Here is a 20,216-nt window from a genome sequence, read left to right as displayed (position 1 = left end):
CCCCCCCACATTATATTAAACAGGTTGTTAATATTTTAAACCAAAACATCTACAACATTGAATACTCACCAGTCCCCTTATTAGCAATCTTAACTCTTTAATCACACTATTTTGTCTTAGACTGCCTCTTCAAAGTGTGTCCCATGAACCGCTACTCTGCACAGAAACAGTTCTGGAAAGCCAAGCAGGCCAAGCATGAGAAGGACAAGATTGCTGATGTGGTGCTACTTCAGAAACTACAGGTAAAAGATACTTACAAGGGTCATACCGCCAGGTTAGAAACAGTAGAACAAGGGTCATACCGCCAGGTTAGAAACAGTAGAACAAGGGTCATACCGCCAGGCTAGAAACAGTAGAACACAGATCATACCATCAGGTTAGAAACAGTAGAACAAGGGTCATACCGCCAGGCTAGAAACAGTAGAACACAGATCATACCATCAGGTTAGAAACAGTAGAACACGGATCATACCATCAGGTTAGAAACAGTAGAACACGGATCATACCACCAGGTTAGAGACAGTAGAACAAGGGTCATACCACCAGGTTAGAGACAGTAGAACAAGGGTCATACCGCCAGGCTAGAAACAGTAGAACACAGATCATACCATCAGGTTAGAAACAGTAGAACAAGGGTCATACCGCCAGGCTAGAAACAGTAGAACACAGATCATACCATCAGGTTAGAAACAGTAGAACACAGGTCATACCATCAGGTTAGAAACAGTAGAACACGGATCATACCACCAGGTTAGAGACAGTAGAACAAGGGTCATACCACCAGGTTAGAGACAGTAGAACAAGAGTCATACCACCAGGTTAGAGACAGTAGAACAAGGGTCATACCACCAGGTTAGAGACAGTAGAACAAGGATCATACCATCGGGATAGAAACAGTAGAACAAGGATCATACCATCAGGTTAGAAACAGTAGAACAAGGATCATACCATCAGGTTAGAAACAGTAGAACACAGGTCATACCATCAGGATAGAAACAGTAGAACAAGGATCATACCATCAGGATAGAAACAGTAGAACAAGGATCATACCATCAGGTTAGAAACAGTAGAACAAGGATCATACCATCAGGTTAGAAACAGTAGAACAAGGATCATACCATCAGGATAGAAACAGTAGAACAAGGATCATACCATCAGGATAGAAACAGTAGAACAAGGATCATACCATCAGGTTAGAAACAGTAGAACAAGGATCATACCATCAGGTTAGAAACAGTAGAACAAGGATCATACCATCAGGATAGAAACAGTACATTGGACACTGATTAAACCTTTCCTTGTTCTTCACAGCATGCCTCTAATCTGGAGCAAAAACAGAACGAGACCGAAAACAAGAAGGTCCATGGCGATGTAGTAAAATATGGCACTGTCATTCAGGTAAGGTCTGCATTCCCAGCAGCACACATTCAGGTAAGGTCTGCATTCCCAGCAGCACACATTCAGGTAAGGTCTGCATTCCCAGCAGCACACATTCAGGTAAGGTCTGCATTATCAGCAGCACTGTTGAGCACAGGAGGTTGGTGGCACCTTAACTGGGGAGGACGGGCTCGTGGTAATCTCTGGAGGGGAATGAGTGGAACAATATCAAATACATCAAACAAATCAAATTGTATTTGTCACGTGCGCCAAACACAACAGGTATAGTAGACCTTACAGTGAAATGCTTACTTACGAGCCCCTAACCAAGAATGCAGTTTTAAGAAAAATACCTAAAAAAAAGTGAGATAAAAGTAATAATAATAATTTAAAGAGCAGCAGTAAATAACAATGTGGAGGCTATATACAGGAGGTACCGGTACAGAGTCAATGTGGAGGCTATATACAGGGGGTACTGGTACAGAGTCAATGTGGAGGTTATATACAGGAGGTACCGGTACAGAGTCAATGTGGAGGCTATATACAGGAGGTACCGGTACAGAGTCAATGTGGAGGCTATATACAGGGGGTACTGGTACAGAGTCAATGTGGAGGCTATATACAGGAGGTACCGGTACAGAGTCAATGTGGAGGCTATATACAGGAGGTACCGGTACAGAGTCAATGTGGAGGCTATATACAGGAGGTACCGGTACAGAGTCAATGTGGAGGTTATATACAGGGGGTACCGGTACAGAGTCAATGTGGAGGCTATATACAGGGGGGTACTGGTACAGAGTCAATGTGGAGGCTATATACAGGGGGTACTGGTACAGAGTCAATGTGGAGGCTATATACAGGGGGTACCGGTACAGAGTCAATGTGGAGGCTATATACAGGGGGTACCGGTACAGAGTCAATGTGGAGGCTATATACAGGGGGGTACTGGTACAGAGTCAATGTGGAGACTATATACAGGGGGTACTGGTACAGAGTCAATGTGGAGACTATATACAGGGGGTACTGGTACAGAGTCAATGTGGAGGCTATATACAGGGGGTACTGGTACAGAGTCAATGTGGAGGCTATATACAGGGGGTACCGGTACAGAGTCAATGTGGAGGCTATATACAGGGGGTACCGGTACAGAGTCAATGTGGAGGCTATATACAGGGGGTACCGGTACAGAGTCAATGTGGAGGCTATATACAGGGGGTACTGGTACAGAGTCAATGTGGAGGCTATATACAGGGGGTACTGGTACAGAGTCAATGTGGAGGCTATATACAGGGGGTACCGGTACAGAGTCAATGTGGAGGCTATATACAGGGGGTACCGGTACAGAGTCAATGTGGAGGCTATATACAGGGGGTACCGGTACAGAGTCAATGTGGAGGCTATATACAGGGGGTACTGGTACAGAGTCAATGTGGAGGCTATATACAGGGGGTACCGGTACAGAGTCAATGTGGAGGCTATATACAGGGGGTACTGGTACAGAGTCAATGTGGAGGCTATATACAGGGGGTACCAGTACAGAGTCAATGTGGAGGCTATATACAGGGGGTACCGGTACAGAGTCAATGTGGAGGCTATATACAGGGGGTACTGGTACAGAGTCAATGTGGAGGCTATATACAGGGGGTACTGGTACAGAGTCAATGTGGAGGCTATATACAGGGGGTACTGGTACAGAGTCAATGTGGAGGCTATATACAGGGGGTACTGGTACAGAGTCAATGTGGAGGCTATATACAGGGGGTACTGGTACAGAGTCAATGTGGAGGCTATATACAGGTGGTACCGGTACAGAGTCAATGTGGAGGCTATATACAGGTAGTACTGCTACAGAGTCAATGTGGAGGCTATATACAGGGGGTACCGGTACAGAGTCAATGTGGAGGCTATATACAGGGGGTACTGGTACAGAGTCAATGTGGAGGCTATATACAGGTGGTACTGGTACAGAGTCAATGTGGAGGCTATATACAGGGGGTACCGGTACAGAGTCAATGTGGAGGCTATATACAGGGGGTACCGGTACAGAGTCAATGTGGAGGCTATATACAGGTGGTACTGGTACAGAGTCAATGTGGAGGCTATATACAGGGGGTACTGGTACAGAGTCAATGTGGAGGCTATATACAGGGGGTACTGGTACAGAGTCAATGTGGAGGCTATATACAGGGGGTACTGGTACAGAGTCAATGTGGAGGCTATATACAGGGGGTACCGGTACAGAGTCAATGTGGAGGCTATATACAGGGGGTACCGGTACAGAGTCAATGTGGAGGCTATATACAGGGGGTACTGGTACAGAGTCAATGTGGAGGCTATATACAGGGGGTACTGGTACAGAGTCAATGTGGAGGCTATATACAGGGGGTACTGGTACAGAGTCAATGTGGAGGCTATATACAGGGGGTACTGGTACAGAGTCAATGTGGAGGCTATATACAGGGGGTACTGGTACAGAGTCAATGTGGAGGCTATATACAGGGGGTACTGGTACAGAGTCAATGTGGAGGCTATATACAGGTGGTACTGGTACAGAGTCAATGTGGAGGCTATATACAGGGGGTACTGGTACAGAGTCAATGTGGAGGCTATATACAGGTGGTACTGGTACAGAGTCAATGTGGAGGCTATATACAGGGGGTACCGGTACAGAGTCAATGTGGAGGCTATATACAGGGGGTACCGGTACAGAGTCAATGTGGAGGCTATATACAGGGGGTACCGGTACAGAGTCAATGTGGAGGCTATATACAGGGGGTACCGGTACAGAGTCAATGTGGAGGCTATATACAGGGGGTACCGGTACAGAGTCAATGTGGAGGCTATATACAGGGGGTACTGGTACAGAGTCAATGTGGAGGCTATATACAGGGGGTACTGGTACAGAGTCAATGTGGAGGCTATATACAGGGGGTACTGGTACAGAGTCAATGTGGAGGTTATATACAGGGGGTACCGGTACAGAGTCAATGTGGAGGCTATATACAGGGGGTACCGGTACAGAGTCAATGTGGAGGCTATATACAGGGGGTACCGGTACAGAGTCAATGTGGAGGCTATATACAGGAGGTACTGGTACAGAGTCAATGTGGAGGCTATATACAGGGGGTACTGGTACAGAGTCAAATGTGGAGGCTATATACAGGTGGTACCGGTACAGAGTCAATGTGGAGGCTATATACAGGGGGTACCGGTACAGAGTCAATGTGGAGGCTATATACAGGGGGTACTGGTACAGAGTCAATGTGGAGGCTATATACAGGGGGTACTGGTACAGAGTCAATGTGGAGGCTATATACAGGGGGTACTGGTACAGAGTCAATGTGGAGGCTATATACAGGGGGTACTGGTACAGAGTCAATGTGGAGGCTATATACAGGTGGTACTGGTACAGAGTCAATGTGGAGGCTATATACAGGGGGTACTGGTACAGAGTCAATGTGGAGGCTATATACAGGTGGTACCGGTACAGAGTCAATGTGGAGGCTATATACAGGGGGTACCGGTACAGAGTCAATGTGGAGGCTATATACAGGGGGTACCGGTACAGAGTCAATGTGGAGGCTATATACAGGGGGTACCGGTACAGAGTCAATGTGGAGGCTATATACAGGGGGTACCGGTACAGAGTCAATGTGGAGGCTATATACAGGGGGTACCGGTACAGAGTCAATGTGGAGGCTATATACAGGGGGTACCGGTACAGAGTCAATGTGGAGGCTATATACAGGGGGTACTGGTACAGAGTCAATGTGGAGGCTATATACAGGGGGTACTGGTACAGAGTCAATGTGGAGGTTATATACAGGGGGTACCGGTACAGAGTCAATGTGGAGGCTATATACAGGGGGTACCGGTACAGAGTCAATGTGGAGGCTATATACAGGGGGTACTGGTACAGAGTCAATGTGGAGGCTATATACAGGGGGTACTGGTACAGAGTCAATGTGGAGGCTATATACAGGGGGTACTGGTACAGAGTCAATGTGGAGGCTATATACAGGGGGTACTGGTACAGAGTCAATGTGGAGGCTATATACAGGGGGTACTGGTACAGAGTCAATGTGGAGGCTATATACAGGGGGTACTGGTACAGAGTCAATGTGGAGGCTATATACAGGGGGTACTGGTACAGAGTCAATGTGGAGGCTATATACAGGGGGTACTGGTACAGAGTCAATGTGGAGGCTATATACAGGGGGTACCAGTACAGAGTCAATGTGGAGGTTATATACAGGGGGTACTGGTACAGAGTCAATGTGGAGGCTATATACAGGGGGTACTGGTACAGAGTCAATGTGGAGGCTATATACAGGGGGTACTGGTACAGAGTCAATGTGGAGGCTATATACAGGGGGTGCCGGTACAGAGTCAATGTGGAGGCTATATACAGGGGGTACTGGTACAGAGTCAATGTGGAGGCTATATACAGGGGGTACCAGTACAGAGTCAATGTGGAGGTTATATACAGGGGGTGCCGGTACAGAGTCAATGTGGAGGCTATATACAGGGGGTACTGGTACAGAGTCAATGTGGAGGTTATATACAGGGGGTACCAGTACAGAGTCAATGTGGAGGTTATATACAGGGGGTGCCGGTACAGAGTCAATGTGGAGGCTATATACAGGGGGTACCGGTACAGAGTCAATGTGGAGGCTATATACAGGGGGTACCGGTACAGAGTCAATGTGGAGGCTATATACAGGGGGTACCGGTACAGAGTCAATGTGGAGGCTATATACAGGGGGTACTGGTACAGAGTCAATGTGGAGGTTATATACAGGGGGTACCAGTACAGAGTCAATGTGGAGGTTATATACAGGGGGTGCCGGTACAGAGTCAAGGTGGAGGCTATATACAGGGGGTACTGGTACAGAGTCAATGTGGAGGCTATATACAGGGGGTACTGGTACAGAGTCAATGTGGAGGTTATATACAGGGGGTACCAGTACAGAGTCAATGTGGAGGTTATATACAGGGGGTGCCGGTACAGAGTCAATGTGGAGGCTATATACAGGGGGTACCGGTACAGAGTCAATGTGGAGGCTATATACAGGGGGTACCGGTACAGAGTCAATGTGGAGGCTATATACAGGGGGTACCGGTACAGAGTCAATGTGGAGGCTATATACAGGGGGTACTGGTACAGAGTCAATGTGGAGGCTATATACAGGGAGTACCGGTACAGAGTCAATGTGGAGGCTATATACAGGGGGTACCGGTACAGAGTCAATGTGGAGGCTATATACAGGAGGTACTGGTACAGAGTCAATGTGGAGGCTATATACAGGGGGTACTGGTACAGAGTCAATGTGGAGACTATATACAGGGGGTACTGGTACAGAGTCAATGTGGAGGCTATATACAGGGAGTACCGGTACAGAGTCAATGTGGAGGCTATATACAGGGGGTACCGGTACAGAGTCAATGTGGAGTCTATATACAGGGGGTACCGGTACAGAGTCAATGTGGAGGCTATATACAGGGGGTACCGGTACAGAGTCAATGTGGAGGCTATATACAAGGGGTACCGGTACAGAGTCAATGTGGAGGCTATATACAGGTGGTACCGGTACAGAGTCAATGTGGAGGCTATATACAGGGGGTACTGGTACAGAGTCAATGTGGAGGCTAAATACAGGTGGTACCGGTACTGAGTCAATGTGGAGGCTATATACAGTGCCTTGCGAAAGTATTCGGCCCCCTTGAACTTTGCGACCTTTTGCCACATTTCAGGCTTCAAACATAAAGATATAAAACTGTATTTTTTTGTGAAGAATCAACAACAAGTGGGACACAATCATGAAGTGGAACGACATTTATTGGATATTTCAAACTTTTTTAACAAATCAAAAACTGAAAAATTGGGAGTGCAAAATTATTCAGCCCCTTTACTTTCAGTGCAGCAAACTCTCTCCAGAAGTTCAGTGAGGATCTCTGAATGATCCAATGTTGACCTAAATGACTAATGATGATAAATACAATCCACCTGTGTGTAATCAAGTCTCCGTATAAATGCACCTGCACTGTGATAGTCTCAGAGGTCCGTTAAAAGCGCAGAGAGCATCATGAAGAACAAGGAACACACCAGGCAGGTCCGAGATACTGTTGTGAAGAAGTTTAAAGCCGTATTTGAATACAAAAAGATTTCCCAAGCTTTAAACATCCCAAGGAGCACTGTGCAAGCGATAATATTGAAATGGAAGGAGTATCAGACCACTGCAAATCTACCAAGACCTGGCCGACCCTCTAAACTTTCAGCTCATACAAGGAGAAGACTGATCAGAGATGCAGCCAAGAGGCCCATGATCACTCTGGATGAACTGCAGAGATCTACAGCTGAGGTGGGAGACTCTGTCCATAGGACAACAATCAGTCGTATATTGCACAAATCTGGCCTTTATGGAAGAGTGGCAAGAAGAAAGCCATTTCTTAAAGATATCCATAAAAAGTGTTGTTTAAAGTTTGCCACAAGCCACCTGGGAGACACACCAAACATGTGGAAGAAGGTGCTCTGGTCAGATGAAACCAAAATTGAACTTTTTGGCAACAATGCAAAACGTTATGTTTGGCGTAAAAGCAACACAGCTCATCACCCTGAACACACCATTCCCACTGTAAAACATGGTGGTGGCAGCATCATGGTTTGGGCCTGCTTTTCTTCAGCAGGGACAGGGAAGATGGTTAAAATTGATGGGAAGATGGATGGAGCCAAATACAGGACCATTCTGGAAGAAAACCTGATGGAGTCTGCAAAAGACCTGAGACTGGGATGGAGATTTGTCTTCCAACAAGACAATGATCCAAAACATAAAGCAAAATCTACAATGGAATGGTTCAAAAATAAACATATCCAGGTGTTAGAATGGCCAAGTCAAAGTCCAGACCTGAATCCAATCGAGAATCTGTGGAAAGAACTGAAAACTGCTGTTCACAAATGGTCTCCATCCAACCTCACTGAGCTCGAGCTGTTTTGCAAGGAGGAATGGGAAAAATGTCAGTCTCTCGATGTGCAAAACTGATAGAGACATACCCCAAGCGACTTACAGCTGTAATCGCAGCAAAAGGTGGCGCTACAAAGTATCAACTTAAGGGGGCTGAATAATTTTGCACGCTCAATTTTTCAGTTTTTGATTTGTTAAAAAAGTTTGAAATATCCAATAAATGTCGTTCCACTTCATGATTGTGTCCCACTTGTTGTTGATTCTTCACAAAAAAATATGGTTTTATATCTTTATGTTTGAAGCCTGAAATGTGGCAAAAGGTTGCAAAGTTCAAGGGGGCCGAATACTTTCGCAAGGCACTGTACAGGTGGTACTGGTACAGAGTCAATGTGGAGGCTATATACAGGGGGTACTGGTACAGAGTCAATGTGGAGGCTATATACAGGGGGTACTGGTACAGAGTCAATGTGGAGGCTATATACAGGTGGTACCGGTACAGAGTCAATGTGGAGGCTATATACAGGGGGTACTGGTACAGAGTCAATGTGGAGGCTATATACAGGTGGTACCGGTACTGAGTCAATGTGGAGGCTATATACAGGTGGTACTGGTACAGAGTCAATGTGGAGGCTATATACAGGGGGTACTGGTACAGAGTCAATGTGGAGGCTATATACAGGGGGTACCGGTACAGAGTCAATGTGGAGGCTATATACAGGTAGTACTGCTACAGAGTCAATGTGGAGGCTATATACAGGTGGTACTGGTACAGAGTCAATGTGGAGGCTATATACAGGGGGTACTGGTACAGAGTCAATGTGGAGGCTATATACAGGGGGTACTGGTACAGAGTCAATGTGGAGGCTATATACAGGGGGTACTGGTACAGAGTCAATGTGGAGGCTCTATACAGGGGGTACTGGTACTGAGCCAATGTGGAGGCTATATACAGGGTGTACTGGTACAGAGTCAATGTGGAGGCTATATACAGGGGGTACCTGTACAGAGTCAATGTGGAGGCTATATACAGGGGGTACTGGTACAGAGTCAATGTGGAGGCTATATACAGGGGGTACTGGTACAGAGTCAGTGTGGAGGCTATATACAGGGGGTACTGGTACAGAGTCAATGTGGAGGCTATATACAGGGAGTACCGGTACAGAGTCAATGTGGAGGCTATATACAGGGGGTACCGGTACAGAGTCAATGTGGAGGCTATATACAGGGGGTACTGGTACAGAGTCAATGTGGAGACTATATACAGGGGGTACTGGTACAGAGTCAATGTGGAGGCTATATACAGGGGGTACCGGTACAGAGTCAATGTGGAGGCTATATACAGGGGGTACCGGTACAGAGTCAATGTGGAGCCTATATACAGGGGGTACTGGTACAGAGTCAATGTGGAGACTATATACAGGGGGTACTGGTACAGAGTCAATGTGGAGGCTATATACAGGGGGTACCGGTACAGAGTCAATGTGGAGGCTATATACAGGGGGTACCGGTACAGAGTCAATGTGGAGCCTATATACAGGGGGTACTGGTACAGAGTCAATGTGGAGCCTATATACAGGGGGTACCGGTACAGAGTCAATGTGTGGGGGCACCGTTTATTTGAGGTAATTGAGGTAGTATGTATGTAGGTGGGGTTATTAAAGTGACTATGCATAGTTAATAAGGGAGTAGCAGCAGCGTAATGCAATTGGATTAGGCCGATGTCAATGAATGGCTGGTCTTGTACCTGAAGGGAAGCTTGAGCACACCTGCACATTGTCAGTGTGATGGGTCTGCAGATCACCAATCTGTAATGTGTCTGGTGAAGGGTTTGAGCACACCTGCACATTGTCAGTGTGATGGGTCTGCAGATCACCAATCAGTAATGTGTCTGGTGAAGGGTTTGAGCACACCTGCACATTGTCAGTGTGATGGGTCTGCAGATCACCAATCAGTAATGTGTCTGTGTAAAGGGTTTGAGCACACCTGCACATTGTCAGTGTGATGGGTCTGCAGATCACCAATCAGTAATGTGTCTGGTAAAGGGTTTGAGCACACCTGCACAGTATCGATCAGGGAGTGGTCCCAGAATACCTGTGTGTTGAATCACTTTCAGCAAGTATGCACCCAGCGAGCACACAACGTTCAGAGCACCATATGTCACTTAGAGCTCGGTGAGAGTGTGGTTGTCCTAAGGTTATGTTACATCCTTCCCACAACGTTCTGGGAAATGGTGCAGGATAGTTGCTTGGCTTTGGAACATTCTCAACACGTTAAATGACAAACATTATTTTCTAGGTATTTACTTTTAATTAACGGAATTTTTCCTAAAAGTTCAAACGTGTTTACATTGAATTGACATTTTAGTAGTGTTCTAGGATTGTTCTCCAACTGGTTTGACGTTGGGAATGTTTCTCAAATAGATCGGAGAATGTTAAGAAACAAACGTTCTGGGGCCTCCCAGGTAGCCTAGTGGTTAGAGCGTTGGACTAGTAACCGAAAGGTTGCAAGTTCAAATCCCCGAGCTGACAAGGTACAAATCTGTCGTTCTGCCCCTGAACAGGCAGTTAAGCCCACTGTTCCTAGGCCGTCATTGAAAATAAGAATTTGTTCTTAACCGACTTGCCTAGTTAAATAAAGATAAAATTAACAATTTTTAAAAAAGGGCGCTGTACTGTGCCATCAGAGACTCTGTGTACGCGCCCAGGCTCTGTCGTAACAGGCCGTGACCGGGAGGTCCGTGGGGCGGTAGGGATATCCTTGTCTCATCGCGCACCAGCGACTCCTGTCGCAGGCCGGGTGCAGTATGCGCTAACCAAGGTTGCCAGGTTGTTTCCTCCGACACATCGGTGCGGCTGGCTTCCGGGTTGGATGCGCGCTGTGTTAAGAAGCAGTGCGGCTTGGTTGGGTTGTGTATCTTACAATGACCCTGATATGTGGTTGTCCTAGCTATCTGAAGATGAATACACTTACAATGACCCTGATATGTGGCTGTCCCACCTAGATATCTGAAGATGAATACACTTACAGAATGGTGGGACACACAGTGAAGAGTCTATGTTAAGAGCCCTCGCTGATCTGGGAGTATAGATGTCCTTCTGACGTACTGAGGGGGGAGAGGTAGGGGAGGGTCTGTCTGTCTCTCTGGAGATCACTAGCTTTAATCTGTTAATGGCTGTGCAGCGAGTACACACAGCACACCTTGGGGTTATCACAATGCAGTACAACTAACCTGCTGAGTCACTTTATCTTCCAGGAAGTAAAGTCTAATTTAGCTTTGGGGATTTACTGATGTTCTTCTAAGGTCTGGACACACCCTCACCCTTCCTCAGGTTTCCCCCAGTCCTTTATTCTCGTTAGGGTTGTAAAATTCTGTGAATGTTCAATAAATTCCCTGGTTTCCAGGAATCCCAGTTGGAGGGAATAAGCAGGAAATACATAATCCTCCAAACCAGGATTTCTGGGAAAACCAGGGAATTTATTGAAAATTCCCAGGAAATTCTCATTTTTTAACCTCTTTTTAACCATAATAAGCTTCAGCGAGGACAGGTGTGCTACTTTCCCCTTCATTATCTCCTATTGAAATGTCTGAGACAGCATAGTCTCTGAATGACAACATCTGGTGGGAATCCTGTCTGTCGATACATGGTTTTAGTACTATTTATCTTGATCTTCCAACCATGCTTTCTTAAGTGATTCCCTTCCTGACTGGCTGATTCTCATTCTTGATAGGGTTAGTGGTGCATTCTATCCATGTCAACCTATCGCCATAACAGCACATTATCACAGACATGATATGAAAGTGAGTGATTTTTTTTTTTGTTGTGGGGGGGGAGGTTTTAACAGTGGCCTGTGTGCCTGTCTTTTTGTGTGTTACGTATCCTGGCTGACAGCTGCTGCATATGAAGAGTAATAAATACCTGACTGTGAATAAGCGTCTGCCTGCCCTGCTGGAGAAGAACGCCATGCGGGTCACCCTGGACGGGACGGGGAATGAGGGCTCCTGGGTGTTCATCCAACCCTTCTGGAAGCTAAGGGCCAACGGAGACAATGTAACTCAACTAACTCGTATTACAGTACAGACTCAAATGACATTAATACACACTAACCTAAATGTTAGCTTCAACCAAGAAAAGTACCATAACCACTATCCAGAAGGATACTGCCAATTATAGCATTGGCTTGTTTGTTTTTTTTACTGTGATGAGTACAGAGTACAGACATCGGTCGGAATTATCAGTCATCCAAGGTACATAACCGCAACCAGTCTGGTCATGTGTTGTTCTGCAGGTAGTGGTGGGAGATAAGGTGATCCTGAACCCAGTGAATGCAGGCCAGCCCCTACACGCCAGCAACTATGAGCTGTCCGACCACACTGGATGCAAAGAGGTAATGGAGAGTTCTGTCGTCATAACCACATCGTCTGATTCATCCGTGGCAAACTCTCTGGAAGAGTGAGGCTTCTTCCTGTCACACCCACCCACGCACCGAACACACACACACACACAAAACAGTTGTTACTGACGGCAATGATGAATAGCTGTAATGTTAATCTCTCGTAAAACAGATCTACTCGTTTTGAGATTTTAGCTCTGGGTTATCCAGATGAGTCTACTGTAAATGCAACAGGTGTGCCATGGTGTGTGTGTGTGTCCCTCTGCAGGTGAACTCTGTGAACAGCAACACTAGCTGGAAGATCAACCTGTTCATGATGTTCAGTGACCATAAGGATGAGGTCTTGAAAGGAGTAAGTCTCCTGTAACGTCCTTGACGTACACAATCTATCACTGTGATGAATTTCTTCTTCACTCTCACAGCCTAACACGAATAATAGCATTAGGACCTCCAGCTTGAGATGAACGCGTCGCTTTGCTGCTGTGTCCCGTCAGGGGGATGTGGTGCGGTTGTTCCATGCGGAGCAAGAGAAGTTCCTGACCTGTGACGAGTACAAGGTCAAGCTGCATGTGTTCCTCCGTACCACCTTGCGCCAGTCTGCTACCTCTGCCACCAGCTCCAATGCCCTGTGGGAAGTGGAGGTTGGTACACACACACACACACAATATGCTCTGTTGTACCGTAGCTAAATGGTTTAAGGAATGACCTGAGGTTTGTTTTTGATGGTGTGATCCCCCCCCCCACAAGGTGGTACATCATGATCCGTGTCGAGGAGGGGCTGGACACTGGAACACTCTCTATCGTTTTAAACACCTTGCCACAGGGAGTTACCTGGCAGCTGAGGTAACACCCTGATAAATACTGCTTATTCGACCACGGCTTTTAGTCACCACGTTGTGGTCACTGTAGTGATGGTGTTCATTTAAATTGATGTATTGATGTTGGGTCGTTTTACCTCAGAGCATCGGTGTGTTGTTATCGTTGCTTTAGGAAAATCCGGGTTACAAAGGTGACGGCGTTGAAATCCAGACGTCGGTGATCGACGATACGGTACGCACACTATATTATTTGACTGTCTAGGGTTACTCATGCCGGTGTAATGCTGACAGTCAGTGTTACTGTGTTAAACCCTGACCCTTGACCCCTGCCCTCTGTAGCAGGACAGTAGAAGAAAACTGAAGATGTTGGGCGAGAGGATCAAGTACAAGCTGTCGGCTATGCCACATGGGAATGACATTGCCTCTTTGTTTGAGCTAGACCCCACAACTCTGCAGAAAACAGACTCCTTTGTGCCAAGGTAGTGTACTGCGTCGACTCTGCACAGACTGTACCATACAAGCAAAGACTTACAGTATGTTTCACTGGCTCTCTATTGTAAACTTTCTTCCTCTCAGGAATTCGTATGTGCGCCTCAGACACCTATGCACCAACACGTGGATCCAGAGTACCAACGTGCCCATAGATATAGATGAGGAGAGACCTATTAGACTCATGGTAAGTACAGGCTGTTTGTTGTAAACTCACTGTCACTTGACACTGACTTCCTGTCAGACAACAGACCGTTTTTCTGTTCCATGTCCCTCTCTCAGCTGGGCACCTGTCCTACCAAAGAGGATAAGGAAGCCTTTGCCATCGTGTCAGTGCCAGTGATGGAGATCCGGGACCTGGACTTTGCCAACGATGCCAGTTTCATGTTGAGCACCGTAGTGGACAGGTTTAACGAGGGATTTATCAGCCCCAATGACAGAAGGTAAAGTGTCTGCAGAAAAGGCTTAAAAAATATATATCCATGAAATCAAACCATTTGTATGAAAGAAAGCTTTTGGTCTGTTTCCTCTCCGTTCTACTTGATTGAGGTCAGTATTTTAAGAGCTAGCACTGTAGCAGTCAATAGGGTTAGTTCCCTGGCCAGACCAGTAACAGCTGTGTGTGTGTGTGTGTGTGTGTGTGTGTGTGTGCAGGTTTGCCATTAAGCTGCTAGAGGATCTGGTGTTCTTTGTGGTGGACACGCCCAACAGCGGTCAGGTTGTGCTAGATGTGGTGATGACCAAGGTCAACCGAGAGAGACAGAAACTCATGAGGGAACAAAACATCCTCAAACAGGTCAGAAGAACCATTTTAAACAAGCCTAGTGTAATGGCTCCTGCCTAAACATCAGATCGGTGATCACATATAGGTTTATTTTCTTGTCATAATTATATCCATATTGTCACGTTACCTTGAATACTTCTTTATTCTTTTGTCCTGCCACAGATCTTTGGGATCCTGAAGGCCCCGTTCAAGGATAAAGGGGCAGAAGGCCCACTGCTGCGATTGGAGGAGCTGTCAGACCAGAAGAATTTCCCTTACCAGTACATGTTTCGCCTCTGTTACCGGGTGCTGCGACATTCACAGCAGGACTACCGCAAGAACCAGGTACTACTGTACACCACATCGACTGACATTCTGTAACAGGGTAGATTACTTTTCCTGACCCAATATAAAATGATTGATCCCTGGGCCTCCTTAGCTGCTAAATGCTGAAGCTAAATGTAGAGCAACAGGCCACTTGGATGATACACACCACTCTGCCCCCCCCCCCCCCCGCCCATCAGGAGCACATAGCCAAGCAGTTTGGGTTGATGCAGTCTCAGATTGGCTATGACATCCTGGCTGAGGACACCATCACTGCCCTGCTGCACAACAACCGCAAGCTGCTGGAGAAACACATCACTAAGAAGGAGGTGGAGACCTTCGTTAGCCTGGTCCGCAAGAACAGGGAACCCAGGTGAGGAGAGAGACCCCCCCCCCCCACCCCCCCAAACTAATATTCAAATAATATTTATGTTAATTCATAACCTTTGTAACTTAAACATCGGCCTGTTTCCCCTCAGGTTTCTGGACTACTTGTCAGATCTGTGTGTGTCCAACAACGTGGCCATTTCTGTAACTCAGGAGTTGATCTGTAAGTGTGTGCTGGATCCCAGGAACCAAGACATTCTCATCAAGACCGAGTAAGTGGTGCTCTTCTTTACTGTGTAAAATTCCTACACACACAAAAGCAAATACAGTTGACATGCAATGGCCTCTCTGTGTGTGTGTGTTTTTTCTTCTGAGTTGAGTGTTCATGATCTAATGTGTTTGCCCATGCAGACGGCGCGTGCCCAAAGAGATGCCCCATGCCACTGAATTCATGGGCATGGAGGAGTATGCTGACGATGATGAGGTGTGGCTGGTCTGGACTGACAAGACCAATGAGAAGCAAGAGAAGGGCATCAGACAACTAGCCCAGGAGGCCAGACAGGGGAACGCCCATGACGAGAACGTGCTCAGATACTATAGGTAGATGGATTTATTTATTTAACCTTTTATTTATCCTAAAGGAGACTACGTATCTAACATCAGTGGGCGCAACTTTGGTTTTAGAAGTGGGGGGGATAAGTTGGCGGGGGGGGGGGGGGGGGGGGGGGGGGTCTGGGTGGGTCTCCCATTTTTGTGGGGCATCTAAAGCTTATTTTCTGCATTTCTACACAATATAATATGACCCATGACCCTTCTAGCCAGCTCTATGTAGAACATGAAGTAAGCAAAATGCCCCCAGTCATCAAGCTGGGTAAGAGATCGTTATTAAATATTGTTTAAGTGATTGATAAGACTGAACTAGATCCATGATAATTCAATACTTTTATATTGTGTTGTACCTTTTAACCAATAGTCTAACAAATGAACAACTCTTACAAATAAAGTACAAAGACATCCTCTATGTCTGTCACGTGTACACCCTCTCCGGCCTCTAGGTCACCAGGCTGCTCATTATGACAAACACCCGTCACCATCGTTACGCGCATCACCTCCTTGATTACCTGCCCTATATAGGTCACTCCCTTCGGTTCCTTCCTTCCCCAGGCGTCATTGTTTCTGTTCCTGGGTCACGTCTGTGCGTTGTTTGTGTTACGTGTTTGCTTCATTTATTTTATTAAATCACTCCCTCCCTGAACTCGCTTCCCGACTCTCAGCGCACATCGTTACAAGTTACAACTTTCGGCCAGAACGCCCAGCCAGCCCACTCAGGGGAAAGTTTAATAAAAAACGCTCATACATCTACACATTATCACACAGAAACAGTCCATCCTCCATATAATTCATATCATAGGCCTAATAGTACTGTAGAACTCTTCTTACTTGCACACTATAGCTGGGTCACCCCCGTCCTGCCGCTAGGGGTCCACGGCCCTGTAGCGACCCAACCCCACTCTGCTTAAGGAGCTTAGTGAAACATTCATTATTGTTTTCAGATGTGTTAGGCCAAGGCCAGAGTGACAACCAACAGTACGGAAGACCCCCAGGGCCAGGACTGAGCACCCCAGCAGCTAGGGATTGCCTAAATAGGTATCTCCTTTGACATGGGCACGTTTTCAATAGACTTATTTTGTCATACAGTATTCTATATAAGGGTTTTAGCCCTTATGAAAGTTGCCCAGTATACCCTTAATCTTGTAATAAATCTAGTGATGCAAAACTTGACATTTCTTCCATCCATTGTGGGAGGTTAACCAACCTTCCAATTAATGGCAATGCATTTCTTAGCTGCTATAAATTCTAGGTTACACGGTTTCTTCTGATAAGTCTCCAGTATCAACATTTACAAGCAAAGAAAAACCGAGTGAAGGGAGAATCTGTAGACATGCTGAGATAAAAGAACATACTCTTTGCCAGAATTCAGCCAGCCTTCACGAGACCATAACATATGCAAATATGTCCCCTTTTGTGTTTTACACCTCCAGCAGAATGACATTTCTGAGTGCATGATATTCACTTACGCTAGCATATAGTATGTTCTCTGGATGGTCTTAAACTGCAGTAATTTATGTCTGAGATTATATGAACATGACGGGGCATTCAAACACATCTGTATCCATTCATCATCATCAATAGTGTCTCCCAGGTCTTCCTTACATTTTTGTTTTGTCTCATTGCGAAAAGCCTCTCAACCCTCGATACAGTTTGGAAATCAACTTTAGAGGTTTGTCAGACGACCTTAAAATAGGTTCAATAAACTGTATCTGCAAAAGTTCACATCTGCGCCGTCACAGACTGGTCTTCCCTAGCTGCCTGACCTCTGCTCCGTCACAGACTGGTCTTCCCTAGCTGCCTGACCTCTGCTCCGTCACAGACTGGTCTTCCCTAGCTGCCTGACCTCTGCTCCGTCACAGACTGGTCTTCCCTAGCTGCCTGACCTCTGCTCCGTCACAGACTGGTCTTCCCTGACCTCTGCTCCGTCACAGACTGGTCTTCCCTAGCTGCCTGACCTCTGCTCCGTCACAGACTGGTCTTCCCTAGCTGCCTGACCTCTGCTCCGTCACAGTCTGGTCTTCCCTGACTGCCTGACCCTGATGAGACCCCTGTCACCATCTGATCCTGCTCAGATGAGGCATGACATAGAATTACCTTGGTGTACATTTATACATTATATTATCCAATAATAAAAATGGTTAAATAATTGAAATTACCATTATTCCCTGATCCCAGACTGTAGCCATCAACTCGAGATGGAACTTTGTATCCATTCGCTGATTGTTATAATATACAGCAAAATTCACCTGAGCTCCGTAGACTGGTCTTCCCTGGTTGTCTGATCCTGCTGGAACACCTGTCACCATCTGATCCTGCTAAGACATTATGAGCATAGTGTTGTGTATTGACTGCGCACCATGACAGTGAAGCCTGTAGAGCTGTTTACATCGTGTCAGTGTGAAAAGTAGTGAATTAATTAGGGAAACTGACAGATCAATAAAGTTACATTGCTATACTGACTAATAAAAACTCACATTGCGCTGAAAAAAACAAATACAATATCGGTTTTCAATCATTTGGCCTAGTGTGGTCTAGTGTGGATTGAGACAAAAATATTATCTAAGGTTAATGAGCTAGCTAGCGTTAGCCAACTTTTGGCTAGCTCTAGCTAATGGTACATCATCAAATTGACTTCTGTTGAAATGGGACAAAACAAAGGCTACAAAACATTTCCATACACGTGAGCTGTTAGATACTGCTACCTGACAGATAGCTAGAGGCTAGCTAGAGCTCAACTGGCTATGGTAGCTACTAGCAAGCTGCTAGTAGTTCATTCACTTCAGTCGAGAGGGAATTAAACATTAGCTAACGTAACATGTCAGTTACACTACTAGCTCAGCACTGGGAATAAATACTCCCCCCTCCCCCTGTCAAACAGCAGTTACCTTGCCAGCTAGGTCAGTCAACTAAAGAGTAGCCAGTTTCTGCTCTGCTTGCACTCACAACTCATTGAAAGAGCGTAACAGACAGCAGCTGCCGCTGTTCATCTCTCACATGCTGGTCCTATACACCAGCTTTGCCTACCTGACCTCTCTGAGGCATCCGCATGGTCCTAAAGCACACGGTCGCCATATTTTGTATCACAGTGCAATGATAAAACTGGGGGGAGGACAAAAATGCAATTTCATAATGCAGGAGTCCACAGTGAAAGTTGCACCCCTTCAGATAATGTCTAGATATGGGAATGTACTGTTACTAAAGGTCATGTGAACATGAAATTGTACTAATCTGAAGTATTTCAACCCTGTGACCTACTTTGATGAAGTCTTGTGTATGCTTCATTCTCAAACCTTCCCCTTTGTCCCTGCAGGTACCAGCTGAAGCTGTATGCTCGGATATGTCTGGACCGCCAGTACCTGGCCATAGGTGAGATCTCTAAGCAGCTGGATGTGGAACTCATCTTCCTGTGTATGATGGACGAGACGCTGCCCTTTGACCTCAGAGCCTCCTTCTGCAGACTCATGCTGCACACGCACGTCGACCGAGACCCTCAGGAGCTGGTGACCCCTGTCAAGTTTGCACGTCTGTGGACAGAGATCCCAACCTCCATCACAATTAAAGAGTAAGACTTCAAGCATTTTTTCCAGAACATTGCATTGTGCACATTGAGGTACAGTTTAACTAAGGCTGTGTATTTCTTTATCTCTTCCCTTGCTTAGTTATGATTCCAACATGGATGACTTGCGGGACAATAAGAAGAACAAGTTTGCCAACACCATGGTGTTCATGGAGGAGTACCTCAACAACGTCCTCAATGACGACCTGCCTTTCGCTGACGAGGAGAAGAACAAACTCACCTATGAGGTGTCAATTCCCTCCTCATTCCTATTCCCATTTAACAATACTGTGAATACCTCAAAAACACCTATATTTGGTAATGGTACAAGAACTCTCTGGCTCGCTACCACTTTAGAATGATAACTGCTAGAATGATAACTGCTAGAATGTTCTGTCCCCTCAGGTGGTGAGCCTGGCCAGACACCTCATCTACTTTGGCTTCTACAGTTTCTTTGAGCTGCTGAGGTTGACACGCACTCTTCTGGGAATCATTGACTGTATTCCCAACCCTTCCCTTCACCCTGTGCTACAGGACGATGGCAGTGGTAAGAGGATAAGAAACACCTCTTCTCTGCATTCAACAGTATTAGGGGA

General features: G+C 46.2%; 1 protein-coding gene and 1 long non-coding RNA gene across 7 annotated transcripts in view; one reads left to right on the top strand and one right to left on the bottom strand.

Moving 5' to 3' along the window:
- Positions 1-19,083, bottom strand: part of LOC110492620 — a 43,986-nt gene extending 24,903 nt beyond the window's left edge. Inside the window, exons 1-4 of the long non-coding RNA XR_005036609.1 lie at positions 18,950-19,083; positions 18,221-18,376; positions 12,257-12,367; positions 258-1,580 (exon numbers count right to left, since the gene is read on the bottom strand). This is a non-coding gene — a long non-coding RNA (uncharacterized LOC110492620). The remainder of the gene's footprint in view (positions 1-257; positions 1,581-12,256; positions 12,368-18,220; positions 18,377-18,949) is intronic.
- Positions 1-20,216, top strand: part of LOC110492618 (inositol 1,4,5-trisphosphate receptor type 3) — a 57,583-nt gene that overhangs the window by 16,826 nt on the left and 20,541 nt on the right. For 5 of the 6 annotated variants that reach the window (XM_036947617.1, XM_036947616.1, XM_036947614.1 and 2 more), the window contains exons 3-21: positions 121-242; positions 1,312-1,398; positions 12,230-12,388; positions 12,627-12,725; positions 13,000-13,083; positions 13,226-13,372; positions 13,479-13,574; positions 13,722-13,781; positions 13,889-14,028; positions 14,126-14,225; positions 14,321-14,481; positions 14,693-14,834; positions 14,985-15,146; positions 15,326-15,498; positions 15,605-15,724; positions 15,864-16,052; positions 19,375-19,626; positions 19,724-19,868; positions 20,026-20,167. In XM_036947617.1, the coding sequence (XP_036803512.1) occupies positions 121-242; positions 1,312-1,398; positions 12,230-12,388; positions 12,627-12,725; positions 13,000-13,083; positions 13,226-13,372; positions 13,479-13,574; positions 13,722-13,781; positions 13,889-14,028; positions 14,126-14,225; positions 14,321-14,481; positions 14,693-14,834; positions 14,985-15,146; positions 15,326-15,498; positions 15,605-15,724; positions 15,864-16,052; positions 19,375-19,626; positions 19,724-19,868; positions 20,026-20,167 (2,580 nt within the window). The remainder of the gene's footprint in view (positions 1-120; positions 243-1,311; positions 1,399-12,229; positions 12,389-12,626; positions 12,726-12,999; positions 13,084-13,225; positions 13,373-13,478; positions 13,575-13,721; positions 13,782-13,888; positions 14,029-14,125; positions 14,226-14,320; positions 14,482-14,692; positions 14,835-14,984; positions 15,147-15,325; positions 15,499-15,604; positions 15,725-15,863; positions 16,053-19,374; positions 19,627-19,723; positions 19,869-20,025; positions 20,168-20,216) is intronic. The other variant, XM_036947615.1, reaches the window with a different exon arrangement.

The sequence above is a fragment of the Oncorhynchus mykiss genome, chromosome 16 (genome assembly GCF_013265735.2).
Source record: "Oncorhynchus mykiss isolate Arlee chromosome 16, USDA_OmykA_1.1, whole genome shotgun sequence".
Lineage (NCBI taxonomy): Eukaryota > Metazoa > Chordata > Actinopteri > Salmoniformes > Salmonidae > Oncorhynchus > Oncorhynchus mykiss.
This window is presented reverse-complemented; position numbering and strand designations above follow the sequence as displayed.